Source organism: Tripterygium wilfordii, chromosome 23 (genome assembly GCF_013401445.1).
Source record: "Tripterygium wilfordii isolate XIE 37 chromosome 23, ASM1340144v1, whole genome shotgun sequence".
In the NCBI taxonomy this organism is placed as follows: domain Eukaryota; kingdom Viridiplantae; phylum Streptophyta; class Magnoliopsida; order Celastrales; family Celastraceae; genus Tripterygium; species Tripterygium wilfordii.
The window spans coordinates 9,138,954-9,156,359 of NC_052254.1; the positions used below are offsets into that span (position 1 = coordinate 9,138,954).

The window sequence follows — 17,406 nt, forward strand, 5'->3', positions numbered from 1 at the left end:
CTCTCTCTCTTTGATCTCGCACAGATAGTATGGTTGATTCGAAGGCAGTACTTTAAACACACTATGTCACTCACTCTACCTACATGCCCTGCTTTGTCTTCAGCTTCTCTTAATCGCCGTTCTTTTACTGGTGATTCTCTTTATGAGATTACCTACTCTCCTGATGAAACCCAGATTCCTGATACTCAGTTCCCTGTTGTAAATCCATACACTATTTTTGCAAAACCATCACAGACACTGTCTTGCTCTGTTAAGCAATTGTTTCGCTCTAAATCTTCAGCTCATACTAAAGAATATGTTCAAGCCTCTCAGTTTGATCAGTGCCATATCCCTGCAACTAGAGCTGAACAATTGTTTAACCTTTCTCTCCCAGAAGATTTCCCTAAGCAATGGATAGCTCAAGGATATACACATATCCATTTTGGTGCTGTTCGCCTTGCTCTTTCCTTTCACGGACGAAAAGGTCTACCAGTTACCTCTCGTTTAGCTCTTTTGGATGCTCGTTTCAAAGAATACCAGCATGCTTGCATAGCTACTATTCAAACTACTCTTAATGCTAGCACTATTTTTGTCACTCTCTTTCCAAACTATAACATCCCTCTACGAGATCCAGAGCTTCTACGAGCTCTTAAAGTCCAATTCCAAATTACAGGTGCTCCACAGCTTTCTTCCACTTATGTGGCCACTCTTCACTATCAAATGGTTTACAGAGTGCAAAATCATGCTTTTGATCTGCAAACTCCTACAGCTACTGAGGATGCTCTCTTGATCACTGTCGATTCCTCAAGAGCTCCAAATAATACTGTCATTCCAAAGCAGTTAACTAGAGACAAGATTAAAGAACTTTTGCCTACCTCGTGGACTACCAACTATGAAACTTCCTTTCAAATAGATATCCCTTTGTAGTCCACTGATCCCAAGTTCACTTGAAAGAAGGATGGTACTGTTGAAATTATATTTCCACCTCCTACGGCTGTAGCTGCCCCGATCTTTCCTACAATTATAGTTATTGAACCATCTCTTCCTATAGCTGCCTTTGATGGACATGGTCATCAAGTTTATGCCTACAAAGATCCAGTTACTCAACATTGTTACTGGGATCTAGATTGTATGTGTGATAGTTATTTTTTTGAAGATGATGATTTCATACGGACGTCTCGTCGATCAAAATTAAAGAAGAAGAAAAAGCATGTTTCTTCCCAATCGCGTTTACAAAAATGATATCTTGATAGTGATCCTGAAGTTGATCTTCTTGGTGAATCTTCAGGCGGCTTTGACTATTATGTCACATATCCTCGTAAATCTCCATCTTTGGAGTGCGTTCCACCATCACAACCATCACAGTTCTATATGTTTGACCCTGGCACTGCTCAGTATGATGCCACTTTTCCTGCTCTGGAATCATATACCACACATGCTAATTGTGCTAAGCACTCTTGGAAAATTCCAGAAGAAACTACTCTCAAGCCTGACGGTTCTCTTAAGCAACCTTTGACTGCTGCTGAAGCCACTCTTAATTGGCAATCTGATAATGCTGTTGCTCAGAATAAATTGCTTTTGAAGATTGCTGACTCTCAGCAAATGTTTCATTCTAAAGTCCAACACCATTCATCCGTTATCCAACATCTTAAATGACAGATTGAGTCTCTCCACCATGAACTCTTAGAAATGGTTTCACAAGGATTCCTTGGATCCTCTTTGGTTCTTTCAGAGATGATATGGAACGACAAGCTCACTCAAGGCTTCTACATGACTCTCATCATTCCATGCCTATAAATGCTTTCAATCCCCCCAACTATCATCCACAACCATTAGAAATTCCAGCCTCCAGTTCCCTACCTTTCAATAGCTCTTCCTACCTCTATCCCCCTAAACCTCACCGTCCTCCCAAGCCACCAACCAGATCTATTCCTAAACCACCCGTTTCTCATCCACCTTCTGATCCTAAGCCATCAGACTCTTCTAATCCTATTCTTACTCTTCTTGATAACCTGCTTCACCCTCCTTCCTCTGATTTTGCTATGGTTAAACCTGAAGATCCTTCTTCATCTAATCCACCTCCTCAACCTCCTCCTATTCCTCAAGAAAATCCTGATCTTCCTCCAGATCCTTATATGTCAGACCCTGGAAGTTCTGCTTCTTCCTTCCACCAAACCCCTCCTAATGCTCCTTTTGCTCCTTCTCCAGCTCATCCTTTTTCTATTGATGATATTCCTCCTAGCAAATGGAAAGAACGCCTTGATGAACTTTTTGCTTGGTGTGTCACTCAACTTCAACTTCCCAATGAAGATAATGGTACAGTTATCAATCGTGCTACTACTCGTTTTACGGGTAGACTTCGAGAGTGGTGGAATTCTCTTGGTCCATATCGGTAACTTCAAGCCCGAGGCCTTTCTTTGGATCATTTTATGACTGCTATTTATAACGAGTTCACTGGCACATTTGAACATCGTTGAACAAGCTCGTGAAGAGTTTTTTAAACTCAAATGTTGCTCTTTCCAACGCCGTGATCTTGAAAAGCATTATGATCGTATCTCTCGATAGTATTATATTTTTAACGGTGTGGACGATACAAATCTCAAGCAAGCCTTTCTCAACTCACTCCCAGAACCTCTTGGTAATGAAGTCACTAAACTCATTGACACGAAGAGGACTTCCTTGGCTAGTCTCTCCCTTGGAGAACTTTGGCGCCATACACTCATGACCCTTGATAGGCTTTGCAATCAGTAGTATTTCTTGAAGAAGTTGAAACAAACTAAAATGATGCTCGGATCTTCTTGTGATCGTGCTGATCTCAAAATCAAATGTGGCAAATCTAATTGTCAATGTACTCTTCCTAAAAAAGCTTTGCATCAAAGACGGAGATCTTCCTTTCGATCTTCCAAAAAGTTTGCTTGACCTTTCAATCTACGCTGGAAGTTCTTGCGTCGTCGACAGAAGTCAGTTGGCTATACTAAAAGCACTAAATGTTTTGTCTGTAAAAGACCCGGCCATTTTGCTCGGAATTGCCCTCAGAAGGATCGTCGTGCTCAGCTTATTCAGCAAATCACTTACCATTGTGCCGACTACAATCCTGACAATGATGATGTTGAATCTCTCTACTCCTTGGTTGATGATCCTACTGATGCCCAGCTTGCTCTTCAATATGAAGAAGATGTTGAGGATCTCTTTGATGATGAATTCTCTTACTCTGATTCTCCTGCATCCGATATTTTCATGCTCAAGACCTCTTCTTCCTCTCTTCCCACTACTCCTCTTCCTTATGCTCAAATTCACCTTCTCCCTAAAAACTATACCACCCCAATTCCACTCATTGCCTTCTTTGATACTGGTGCTACTATTTCCATTCTCAACCCTTCACTCCTTCGAACGTCTTTCTGGACTCCTTGTTCAAGGACATTCACTGCTGCTAATGGTGAACAATTCACTATTAATCTTCTTAGTAAACCTGTTCTCCTTCGTATCTTTCCCACTCTTACTCTTCGTCACCAATTTCTTGGTTATAATCTTCCAGGTAAAGATTGTCTTCTCGGCATTGAACTTTTACATCAATTGCTTCAAAAGGTTTGTTGGCGATCTACTGGGTTGTCTTACAAATCTTTCTTCCTTCCTTGGTCTTCCATCCCCAATCTCTATTTGGCTCAGATCTTTCATCCTCTTAGAGATCAATTGATTCAAAGACTTTGTGCTACCAGTCATTCTGAGTTTGCTCGAAAACATTCTTTTCCTATTTGGAAAAATCCTGATTTCTTTATCTCTTTGCCCTTCAAAAGGAATGAAGATGTCAATCCTACTAAAGCTAGTCATCGTGGAATGTCTCCCGAACACTATGCTTTAGCCCTCACTGAATTGATCAGTTGCTCTCTGAATGTCTTATTGAACCCACTGTTTCTCCTTGGGCATGTGAAGCTTTCTATGTTAATAATCATTCTGAACAAGTCCATGGAAAAATAAGTCTTGTCATCAATTATCAGCCACTTAATCATTTCCTTGCTGATGATAAGTTCCTTCTACCAAATAAACAGCTTTGGTTCTCTAGGATTGCTCAAGCCACATTATTTTCTAAATTTGATCTTAAAGCTGGCTTTTGGCAACCTGGTCTATTTCCCTCTGAATGTCCTAAAACTGCTTTCTGCATTCCTGACAAACATTTTCAATGGACAGTTCTTTTGTTTGGTCTCAAAAATGCTCCCTCTGTCTTCCAGAAAACTCTCACCAGAATCTTCGCTCCACTGGTCGAATCTGCTCTTGTTTATATTGATGATATCTTGTTGTTTTCTACAGGACAGGATGACCATGCGGCCCTCTTGCAACAATTCTTCACATTGTCAACAGCCATGGCATTATGCTCTCTGAACGAAAAATGGTTTTAGCTCAAGAATCATGTGACTTTCTTAGTCTCGCCTCCACAAAGGGTTCTTATGTACTTCAACCACACCTGGCTACTCAGCTCCTCAAATTTTTGGATGGCCCTTTCACCAAGACTAAACTTCAGTAATTTCTTGGTCTGGTCAACTACATGTCTGATTTCCTTCCTCACATTGCTCAGCATTTGCGCTTGCTTCATCCACTTCTCAGAAAGCATGCTCCTCCATGGAATTCTCAGCATTCGGCTGCCATTCAAGCAATAAAACTTCAGGCACAGACTCTTCCAGCTCTCAAAATTCCTGGTCATGGCAAACCTGTTTTTCAGACTGATGCTAGTGATGAATATTGGGCTACTATTCTTTTTGAAGAAGATGCTAATTCAGTTCGGCATGTCTGTTGTTACAAGTCCGGTCCTTTCAAAGCATCCGAACTCCATTACCATTCTACCTTCAAAGAAGTTTTGGCTGTTAAACGAGGCATTGAAAAGTTCCAATTTCACTCACTCGGACACCATTTTCTGGTCGAGATGGATATGTCTGCTTTCCCTAATATTCTCAAATTCAAAGGGAATCAACTTCTTAATTCTCAGCTACTTCGATGGAATTCTTGGTTTGCCCAATTCACTTTTGATGTTGTTCATATCAAAGGCAAAACCAATGTTCTTGCAGATATCTTTTCTTGAAATCCTTCTCTCCATTCTATTATCTCTCTACTCCCTTTGTGGGAATGTTTTCTCCTTCTCCCTCGTCTTCTACTACCTCTCGTTTTGATATTTCTCCTCAAGCTATTCTCTTTGAATTATCTTTTGAGGTTGCTCTTCATATATTCTCTCTTATCACTAAACCTCATGCTTTTCTTTCCTATCAGGCCTTTCTCAAGATTTCCACTCGTACTCATGGTTATACTCTCTCTGGTTGTTTACATGATCCCTCTTTCCCTTTTCTCAATCTTTGGTAGTTTAAAGATTATTACTATGTTCCTACCCCCATGCTACTTTCTCTAAATTATCTACGTCAATTGTATCATATTGGTTTCCAATTCTCTGTTGGCAATCTTCGTTGTTATATTAATCTTTGTCAGACACATTACCCTTTCTTTCCTTCCATCCCAGCTCGAACCAATTTGTCTCACTTTCTCTCTTGGTTCCAACCTCTGTCTCAATGGATGACACTTCTTGATTCCTACAAGGTTGGGTTTATCCGTCTTACTTTTTATCGTCCTCTTTCTCTTACTATAGATCCTCACGCCTCTGGCTATCTAGCAACCTATTTTCCATAGTTTACTATTATTGATTATGACACCTGGCCTATTGATGTTGGCACCACTGAAGATATTACTGTTGATGTTCCGTGTTGTAAAGATCATAACTACATGCTATGTTTTCTGCCCCATATGTGTGATCTTAATGGGTATCGCCCTGCTCAGATTCCCATTGCTGTCTGGCGGCAGCCTTATGTTAGTACTTTTGTAGAGGAATTCGAATCAAATCTTTTTGACTGGAATGAGACATTTGACAGCGGTTCTGATTGGGCTACACGTCGTATCCTGGAACAGTGCTGGCCTCCCTAAATTCCTTCTGTCGCTGAAAGTGCCAACAAAGTCTTTGTTGATGATGTAAATTACTGTGTGTACTGCTTGCTCAATAATTGTAATGAACCATGGATAATCACCTGTGATAACCATCCCTATTCATTCTCAGCTCTCTACATAAAGAGCCCCCTTTACAAAATATTGTATGAAATGAATGACAGTGAGATGATCCGACCCCCTTTTGGTATGGGAGCCATGCTTGCTCACTAAAACCCCTTTTGTATTATTCTTCAGTCTGCCTACTATCTTTGTGTTTTCATTAAGAGATGAAATTGTATAATAGTATGCTCTATGAAATTCTCTTAATCGTCGTTCTTTTACTGGTGATTCTTTTTATGAGATTACCTACTCTCCTGATGAAACCCAGATTCTTGATACTCAGTTCCCTGTTGTAAATCCATACACTGTTTTTGCAAAACCATCACAGACACTGTCTCGCTCCGTTAAGCAACTGTTTCGCTCTAAATCTTTAGCTCATATTAAAGAATATGTTCAAGCCTCTCCGTTTGATCAGTGCCCTATCCCTGCAACTGGAGCTGAACAATTGTTCAACCTTTCTCTCCCAGAAGATTTCCCTAAGCAATGGATAGCTCAAGGATATACACATATCTATTTTGGTGCTATTCGCCTTGCTCTTTCCTTTCATGGAAAAAAAGGTCTACCAGTTACCTCTCGTTTGGCTCTTTTGGATGCTCGTTTCAAAGAATAGTAGCATGCTTGCATAGCTACTGTTCAAACTACTCCTAATGATGGCACTATCTTTGTCACTCTCTTTCCAAACTATAACATCTCTCTACGAGATCCAGAGCTTCTACGAGCTCTTAAAGTCCAAGTCCAAATTACAGGTGCTCCACAGCTTTCTTCCACTTATGTGGCCACTCTTCACTATCAAATGGTTTACAGAGTGCAAAATCATGCTTTTGATCTGCAAACTCCTACAGCTACTGAGGATGCTCTCTTGATCACTGTCGATTCCTCAAGAGCTCCAAATAATACTGTCATTCCAAAGCAGTTAACTAGAGACAAGCTTAAAGAACTTTTGCCTACCTCGTGGACTACCAACTATGAAACTTCCTTTCAAACAGATATCCCTTTGCAGTCCACTGATCCCAAGTTCACTCGAAAGAAGGATGGTACTGTTGAAATTACATTTTCATCTCTTACGGCTGTAGCTGCCCCGATCTTTCCTACAATTGCAGTTATTGAACTATCTCTTCCTATAGCTGCCTTTGATGGACATAGTCGTCAAGTTTATGCCTACAAAGATCCAGTTCCTCAACATTGTTACAGGGATCTAGATTGTACGTGTGATAATTGTGTTTTTGAAGATGATGATTTCATACGGACGTCTCGTCGATCAAAATTAAAGAAGACGTCCGTATGAAATCATCATCTTCAAAAAAACAACTATCACACGTACAATCTAGATCCCAGTAACAATGTTGAGTAACTGGATCTTTGTAGGCATAAACTTGACGACCATGTCCATCAAAGCAGCTATAGGAAGAGATTGTTGAATAACTGCAATTGTAGGAAAGATCGGGGGAGCTACAGCCGTAATAGATGAAAATGTAATTTCAACAGTACCATCCTTCTTTCGAGTGAACTTGGGATCAGTGGACTGCAAAGGGATATCTGTTTGAAAGGAAGTTTCATAGTTGGTAGTCCACGAGGTAAGCAAAAGTTCTTTAAGCTTGTCTCTAGTTAACTGCTTTGGAATGACAGTATTATTTGGAGCTCCTAAGGAATCAACAGTGATCAAGAGAGCATCCTCAGTAGCTGTAGGAGTTTGCAGATCAAAAGCATGATTTTGCACTCTGTAAACCATTTGATAGATAGTGAAGAGTGGCCACATAAGTGGAAGAAAGCTGTGGAGCACCTGTAATTTGGACGTGGACTTTAGGAGCTCGTAGAAGCTCTGGATCTCGTAGAGGGATATTATAGTTTGGAAAGAGAGTGACAAAGATAGTGCCAGCATTAAGAGTAGTTTGAACAGTAGCTATGCAAGCATGCTGGTATTCTTTGAAACGAGCATCCAAAAGAGCCAAACGAGAGGTAACTGGTAGACCTTGATTGTTTTGTTGACTGCTCTTTGGTATATCCTTTGTTACTACTCTACCAATCATTCTTTTGAGTCACACACATGAATCTTTGCAAAGTGGTAGTCATTCACTATTTATTGGTTGAACAAATTTTTATGAGGGGCTACTTTCTAGGGTTATCCAATGCACAGAGACTAATCTTATGCAAGATTTTCTTCAATGATTAAGCACTTTCTTCAGATGATGAATATTTATAGCAGTTCAAAGGGTTTTATCATTTGTGGATTATCACTCACTGCTTTATTTCCTTTTCTCTCTTGGTTTAAGTTGTCTATTTGTCCATATTTCGCTTTTACGATCTATTTGCAGTTTTGCTTTATGTGGCCTAAAGTCAAAACACATTGAGGCTAACCCCATGGGCCAGTTAGAATCAAAGCTATAGCACAATGAAATATAGGGGCTTGATGCAATAAAGCATCCATGAAAGTTTATTAATACTGTCATATGTGTCTAATGTCTTTAATCTGAATAATGATATTTATATTTAATTAATTTGATCCTATTTGTGTACTAGCAATATTGAACGTCATTGTCTAACTTATACTTTCCATTTACATAAAAACTGTTTCTTTTGGTTTTTTTCAATAAGATTATTTCGGATGACAAAGTTGAACATTGGATAAACTACCTGAAGTCAAAAACAATCTACCACCTTATTAAGTTTATTATAAACTAATTTACAATAACTAATGGTTAATAAATTGATGATGTATTAGACCAAGTAAAAATGTAATAACCTGCATCGTAGCATGGGTTTGTTGCTAGTGTATATATATTTTACATACATATGCTAGAATTATAAATTGTAATACAAATAACTCTATTCACACTTCAATTGTAATAAAAGTCAATTGCAACACCAATTATAAAGTATTATTCACAATAATATAAATATACTAGCTTATCAACTAAGAAATAACATCATCATCATCACCATGATCATCATTTTTTGCGAAAAGAATTCCTTCCATTTGAAGTATATCAAGAGAGAGATCCAGAACTTTTAGGATACCTACACATCCATAAGATCAAAAGCATCTCCACCAACATCTCACATCTTAGTTTCACTTGTCATATATTGATCAGTTTTCCGCGATAGAAGACGAAGATTAGTGTGTACAAATTCTAAATCTTCAGCATGTTGTGATAGTATCTTATTCCACTTCATGGAATGAATGAAAGAAAATGTACCCCAATTCCTCTCTGAACAAGATGAAGATGAGGGTTGATCCAGTAATTTCAATGCTAGCACTAGTTTGTAAAGTAGGAGTGGAAGCCTCGTACATAACCTACCAAACTTTGGGATCAAGTGATGCCCCGATCTTTTGAAGACTCATATGATGAAAAAAACACCCATAAAACCAAAGAAATTGGCAAACTCCACAATTACGTTCTTCGTTTCATCATCATCTGGGAAGTACCTCATCAAACATTTGTTCCTTTCATTTCAAATTCCTAAATCTTTATGGGAAGGAACACGATTTGGAGCACCATCAATCCATTTCTTGTTACAATACCTATAAATTAATATGAAAAAGCCGAAAAGGTCATATAAGATATTTTAATACTTTCAATAGAATAAGAAGTTGTTACAAATTTGTAATTAAAAAAATTTACCTTGGGTTTAATGAATGAGCTAAGCAATGAAGTAGAGTGTTGCTCTTGTTCCGTCTATCAACAAAAATGGAACAAACAACGAAATAAAAGCTTGATTCTTCAAAGCGGTATATAGATGCTCGCACTCTCTCAATCAAATAATGTCACATATCATATCTTAGATGAAGAGTAGGCTTATCTATATCTGCAAACCAAAGAATCTCATTCACTAGAGCAATGAAGGAAATGACCTTATCAACCATGTCCCACCAAATATCATTCAAAATAGTTTCCTTCACATATTGAGCATTTTCCACATCATCTACTCTATGAATCCCACTCATTAGAAATCATCAATTCTTTCAAACCATGCTTGATGAGCTTTTAAATCTTTTTAACATCACAACAGTAGAGGCAAATCTTGTTTCAACAATGGAAAGCAAAAGGCACAAATTTGTTGAACATTGCTAATCTCATAGAATGATTAGTGCTTAAAATTATTTACTAGCACCGCATCCTTTGCAAGATCACTTATCCAACGACACACTTGATAAGCAATATGGTTAGCTTCAGAATTTTTGGGAGCACAAATATTCTTAAGAGCAAGATTTAATGTGTGAACAACACAAGGTATCCAAAATATGTGAGGAAATTGTGACTTAATGATCATATCTGCAGCCTTGCACACTAGGGCATTGTCAGTAACAACTTGAACCACGCTTCTTGGTCCAATCTCAGTAATAGCCGCTTTCAACAAATTGGCAATGTAAAATTGATCTTTGAATTCACCTTCACAATTTACAGCTCTTAAAAATATTGGACCACTCTTAGTTACATCCATAATATTGATAAGTGGTCTTCTCTGAGGATGCCCCATCCATCAGAGACAATACTCAAGCCTTTTTCACTCCAAATGTCTTTGATTGACACTAACATGTTTCAATATTAGCCCTCTCTTTCTGAAGCAATGTAGTCCTTAATGCATTGTAACCCGGTGAAATAAAGCCCAAAATATTGTTATTGGATGCGAATGTGTAGGAATTTATGTAGTGAAGATTTCTGGCCAAGTGAAATGACAACCCCGAGGAATTTAATATCCTTGCTATTTCGCTCCTCAACTGCTCTCAAGCTTCATTGTTGAAAGCTTTTGCCAAAACTAAATTAGTAAAGCCCTTTCTTTTTTTGCTTGAAAATTCGACATTCCGAATGATCCTATTTCTCCCATAACAAAATTTCCACTAGTATCCACACTATGGGTTTGACTTGAAGTAGGTGGTAGTGGGACATGTACGGATCTCAATTTCTTCAAGTCTTCAGCTTCTTTATTAAGTGTTTGCATCTTAAACTTCGTTTGAGGAGTCATAACATTGCAAGAAGCTATCCCTTGTCCTTTGATCTTAATGAGATGAGCTAGAACAAGTGAATAAAATTCCACATAATTTTTATTGTAAAAATTACATTGAAATCTAATGTTTCCTCCCTTTTTCTCACGTTTCTCCAACACCTTTACATTATCTCCAAAAGGGATAATTAGGGTCATTACCATCAGCATTATTCCCACTAGAACTCATCATGTGCTCAAATAACAAAATCATAAAATACCTTCGCTTCACAAGAAGGTCCAGAAGAAAAGTCTTTCAAAATCACAATCCTCTTCACGGCTTCACGATTGCACCACTGCTTTAGAAGTTTGTTGCGCACGCAGCCCTAGTATTTGGTATTAGTATTGCTACATGGGCTGGTCTTTTGGTATGAGTTCATTGCACATGGGCTAGTCTGTTTGTATTACTATCTTAACCTAGTTGGCCCCATCAATACTAATGGCTTATAATTTGTTTAGTTGAGCCCATGAGTGTGTGTCATTTGTTATGTTTTGGGCCAAACAATATTAATCCTTGCCAAAAGAGTTTGTCACATTTTATGGGTTGGCCCCATTTATTTTGAAAAGCCAATTTATTTAGATTTTTCCCTGTCAAGTGCCATCATCTACAATTTTCTAGCATGGGTATATCTCTCTACGAACAACTAGGGGTGTCCATTCGGTTTTCGGTTCGGTTTTTAACTATAACCGAAATGTCCGAATCGATTCGGTTATGATATTTTAGAATCTATAACCAAATCATGTATTTTGGATAACCAAATCGAAATAACCATATTTTTCGGATCGGATCGGATCGGATAGGTTTTCGGTTTTTGAAGAAATGGAAAAAGTATGAATAAATCTCAAATAGAGTGAGAAAATAGTCCATGATCGACTCCAACTCCATCTAACAAAGTTTAATAAAAATTCATGATAATGATAATAAATGTATTATCTCATCATAATTATAGAAAAATAAATTTACAATACCGAGAGAAATAATATGATAAAGAAAAAAAAATACATGAAGGTGCCTCCCCACTTTCGCTTTAATAATAATCTTTCTTAATTTATATGAATTTTAAAATGATAAAGTCACCATGAGTTTCAACTAATCAATCTTAATTTATAATTTGTAATGAAGATATAATAAGAGTTTTACAAATACTACTGCCTCCTATAGTCTTATATTCCAATATGTAACTTATATATATATATATATATATATATATATATATATATTCTAATTTAATATATATTCATATAATCTATATTAATATTATTCAGTTTTTTCGGTTATAACCATAACCGTAACCGAAAAAACCATAACCGCAAAAATATCCAAATATTTACTAAAATCATAACCATATCCAAAACCATAACCGAAAAACCATATCCGAAAATCGAATAACCACGGTTACGGATCAGTTTTTTGGTTGTGGATCGGTTGTGGACACCCCTACGAACAACAAAATGACTTTCTCTCGACAGATAGCAGAATGGTTCTCTCTCAAAAGCTGAGCTAGACGTGTCGTAAAGAGTCAGTCCTCGTCACACCTGTGTTGATTGAGTCTTACTCATTTTAACCGAGTCTGAAGCGAACTCGGTCGAGTCAACTCTGAGTCTGCACTAAGTGCGAGTCCGACGTGGATTTCTTCAATCAAAATGACGAGTCGATGCTTCCTAGGCCGTGCAAGACCACAAGAGCCGCCATGGAAGCTAGCATCGAGAAGTTCGCGATGGCGTTGGAAAGTTTCCAAAATTTTCAAACTTTTATGCATAAATGAGTTTGCAAAACTACCGATCTTGATCGGGACACATATCGAAGCTAAGATGTCTACTATAAAGTGCAAGGGCAAACTCAAAGTGTCACAGCAAGATCAAGAGCCAATTGAAGACAAGAAACGCTCTGAGTTAGGGTTAAATCGTTCCACAAGACTATTTGAGCAAATTGATCAACGAAGCTCAAATAATCGTGCTCAACCTGTGAGAAATGCTTATCGAAAGGTGGAATTTCCTCATTCTATGAAGGCGATGATCCTTAGTCTGGATTTATAGGGTCGAACAATATTTCTCTTACTTCGGTATTCTTGATAATCAAAAGGTGATTATTGTGTTCTTTAATATGGAAAATGAGGTTCTACAATGGTTCAGGTGGGTAGATTGTCTACATTCGACTCCTATTTAGGAAGATTTTATGAAAGCCTTCTGTAAAGAATATGGGCCTTCAGAGTTCGAAGACTGTACAGAGTCTTTATTCAAGTTAAAGCAAACTAGTAATCTAAAAGAATTTGTTATTGAGTTCAGGCGTTTGGCAACAAAACTACTAGAATTAGTCCTGCACAGTTAAAGAGTTATTTTCTTGGAGGACTTAAGCCTGAATTGAGGTATGATGTTAAACTCCTCAAAGCTGACACTGTGCGTGATGCTATAACCTCAGCTTTCCAGATTGATTCCAAATTGAGTCATCTTCGTATGAACAATAACAAAAATATTTCTTGTGTAAAACCTAATTATGCTCCATTAGTGTCTACACCAGTACTGTCTAAAGGTCCTCTTACTGCAAATACACTTAATAAAAGTGCAGTATTTTCTACTCAAAAAAACGTCAATGCCTGTAGTACTTAATAAGAAGATAACTCTTGAGGAGTTTCAGGATAGGAGATCTAAAGGACTATGCTTTTATTGTGATGAAAAGTATAGTATGGGTAATAAATGTGCTAAAAATTAACTTTTGTTAATGGAGGTAGATTTTTCAGATGATGTAGAAGAAGTTAATGAGGATATAGGAAAGGGTAGGAAATCATTAGTGATAGCTTATTATATGAATGTCAACATATGGAATTGAGCTCTAGTTCTTTTTATGGAATAGTTTCTGTAGCATCTATTAAAACCATGAAGGTGAAGAGAATGGTTAAAAGTCAACTTGTGATAGTTTTGATAGATTTAGGGAGTACACACAATTTCATTGATTCCAAGTTTATCAAACATTTGAATGGTTATTTGGAGAATACTTTTGAATTTGAGGTTATGATTGCTAATGGTAAAAAAGTCAAGAGCATGGATTGTTGTAAGTTTATTCCTCTAACTATGGACAAATATAATTGTGAAGTAAGTTTTTATGTACTGCCTTTAGGAGGTTGTGATATGGTTTTAGGAGTGCAGTGATTATCTGCTGTTAGACCAATATTATGGGATTTCCAATAATGTACAATGGATTCTACGGTGGATAGTAGAACTTATCAGTTAAATAGGGTAAATCATAATAAACCTTTTGTTCAAGAAGTATATCTGCATCCAGTGAAGAAGATTCTATAGAGTACTAGTATTGGTATGTGGTTATATTCTTAGGCAACAAAGTACTTCTATCCCTTACTTATCTGCTACTCAAATAGAGGAGTTGCAGAAGCTATTATCTTATTATGACTCTATTTTTCAATCCCCATCTTCTACCTTCTGAGAGAATGTAGGATCATAGAATAACCTTACTCTATGGTTCTCAACCTCCTAGCATACGACCTTATCATTATGGGCCAATCTAGAAAACATAAATTGAAAGAGCAGTAAAGGAGTTGGTTTCACAAGAGCTAGTCATAACCCTTTTTCTTCTCCTATTCTGCTTGTTAAGAAGAAAGAAGGCATATGGCGTATGTGTATGGATTATAGGGAATTAAACCAACTGAAAATCAAGGATAAATACCCTATTCCATTGATTGGTGATCTTTTGGATTAGTTGTATGGATCTAGATATTATTCAAAATTAGACTTGAGGTCTAGTTATCACCATATTAGAATGTGTAATGAGGACATTGAAAAAATTACCTTTAGAACTCATGAAGGGAATTATGAATTCATAGTAATGCCGTTTGGCCTCACCAATGCACCTACCACTTTCCAGTCCTTAATGAATGACATTTTCAAACCACTACTTACGAAACCAATTTTGATTTTCTTTGATGATATTCTAGTATACAGTGCTTCTTGGGTGTTCGATTTGTGAGATTTAAGAACTTTTGACATATTACAACAACATGATCTGCTGGTCAAGAAGGAGAAGTGTGCTTTTGGGCAGATGAAAGTGAAATATTTAGGCCATGTAGTCTTCGATGATTGTGTTTCAACACCAAGGTTAAAGCAGTATAGATTGGCCTATACCGAAATGTCAAGGAATTGAGGGGATTCTTGAGTGTGATGCATCTGGTAATGGCATAGGGGTTGAGTTCCAGCAAAAGGGGGGACCTATAGCTTTTTCTAGTCAAGCATTTGGGCCAAAAAAGTCAAGCATTATGAATATATGAGAAGGAGCTTACTGCCATAGTTTCAACAGTTAGGAAATGGCAACATTACCTTCAAGAGAGACATTTTATTATTAGAACAAACCATTGTAGTCTAAAATACTTCCTTCAACAAAAGGCTGCCACTTCATTTCAATAAAAGTGGGTAGCCAAACTCTTAGGATTTGACTATGAAATCCAGTATAGGAAAGGAGCTGACAATGTAGCAGTTGATGCATTGTCTAGGATATGTAATTCCAATTCTTTTTCTGTCAATTTAGAAAAAGAGTTCACCCCAAAATTTATAGAGAAGGTGTCCAATTCAGACCTTGAAATTCATGCTATATCATACCCTTATTTTGGGTGGTTATGTTGATCAATATTTTCATCTAGATAACACAATCGCCAACAGAGTTGAGGGTAGTTCATTCCAAGTTGAAGAAATATGTGTCAACATCAGTGGGGGGATTTGCACAATCTTTGACACATATACATTTGTTGTTTCAAGGTCAAGTTATTGACATTAAGGCATCATTTTAAGACAATCTAACTAGGGTTCCAATCAAGGACATTCATGTATAAGGAGTTAGTGGATGTTGTGTCCACTGCTGCACTAGTGAAGATTGAATCTGAATTGGCTTCCATTGGCAACACAGGTATGCAGTCTAATGTATGTACATACAGACCTTTGTTGTGTCTTGGATTGCCATGTGCTCACATGCTCACACAATATCAACAAGAAGGCCACAACATTCCACTCAATGATGTCCTCAATTTTTGGAAAAAATTTAGCATAACACCTTTTATTGAAGCCCTCAGAGATGATGTGACAATAAATATGGAGATGGATGTGGTTTGGTCCACATTTGCATCTATCGTAATACCTCAAAAGATGGCGATCAAGAGGCAACTTCAGTACATAGGTCAGGCTAGTAGCACCTCTATATTGGAGCCAAAACAGAAGGTTAATGAGAGAGGGAGGAAGAAAGGGCAGAGGAGTTTTAAAGGCAGCCTTGCAGAGGAGAAATCTACCAAGAGAGAACCTTCTGCATGTGAGCATGCAGTAGAGTCATATTTTTTTGAAGATGTTGGGCCAACTCAGAGCTCACAATTTTTAGCTCATAGCGTGAAGGAGTCACAAACAAAGTCAAACCCAAAGACACAAGTTTAAAAAAAGCAAAAGTTAGTGCCAAAGTTGAGAGTATATAGGACAAGGGGGCAAACACTGCAAGTTGGGTAACACAATTTCCTGATTTTTTTTTCCATCCTTATATATCTAACATTATTGATGTACTAGGGGATAGTCACTGTGGATTCAGAGTTGTAGCATCTTTCTATGGTTGGGACAATGATGGTTGGAAGATAGTAAACAAAGATCTTACAGCCGAGTTTCACAAGTATGGAGAACTTTATAACAAAGTTCTGTCACCATTTTCCAGCACAACAGAGTTGCTATTGAGTTTGGAGTGCTATGATAAGTTTACGGATGGTAAGAACTGGATGATTATGTCATATATGGGAAACGTCATATCATCGTGTCAAAATGTTGTAGTACTGTTGATTTCAAAGGGACAATGTCTATCCTTTTTTCCTCTAAGGGGTGATGTACCAGTGGAGGACAAGCAGAGGATGTTGGTATTTGGCTACATCAACGGGTCGCACTTTGTAAGGATGGAGCTTCTACCAGATTGTCTAATACCTCTAGTGTCCAAAATGTGGACTGATCATCACAATGAAAGTGCAACAAGATGGGCAGAGTTGTTTTCTTCAAGAATAGACAAGTTCAAGAAGCTTATTTTCCACCATGTACACAACAACTATGTTGAGTTCATAGATTGGTGCAGCTGTTTATATCTTAGTTGTTAGTTCTTGACTTACTTTTATGTTTGTTGGATGATTAGGTTTTATGCCAAGTTAATGCAAAGGCTCTATGCTAAGTTAATGCTCTGTTTTTCTAGTTACAACTATATTTGGGGTGTATTCGGTTTCTTAAAAAAAATTTAAAAAAAGAGTGTATTCAGATCAGATTAAATTTTAATGGGGTTTTTTAGTTTTGGGATGTGAATGAGAATCCATGGAGTACAAATAGCCACCTTCAAAAGATTCATCAATGGTG

At 37.5% G+C, this 17,406-nt stretch overlaps 1 protein-coding gene across 1 annotated transcript; it reads left to right on the forward strand.

Moving 5' to 3' along the window:
* Positions 1-15,864: 15,864 nt before the first annotated feature.
* LOC119992767 lies at positions 15,865-17,156 on the forward strand. The gene is made up of 2 exons (XM_038839559.1): positions 15,865-16,342; positions 16,588-17,156. Exons 1-2 carry the CDS (start codon positions 15,865-15,867, stop codon positions 17,154-17,156), a joined length of 1,047 nt encoding a protein of 348 aa, XP_038695487.1.
* Positions 17,157-17,406: the final 250 nt, after the last annotated feature.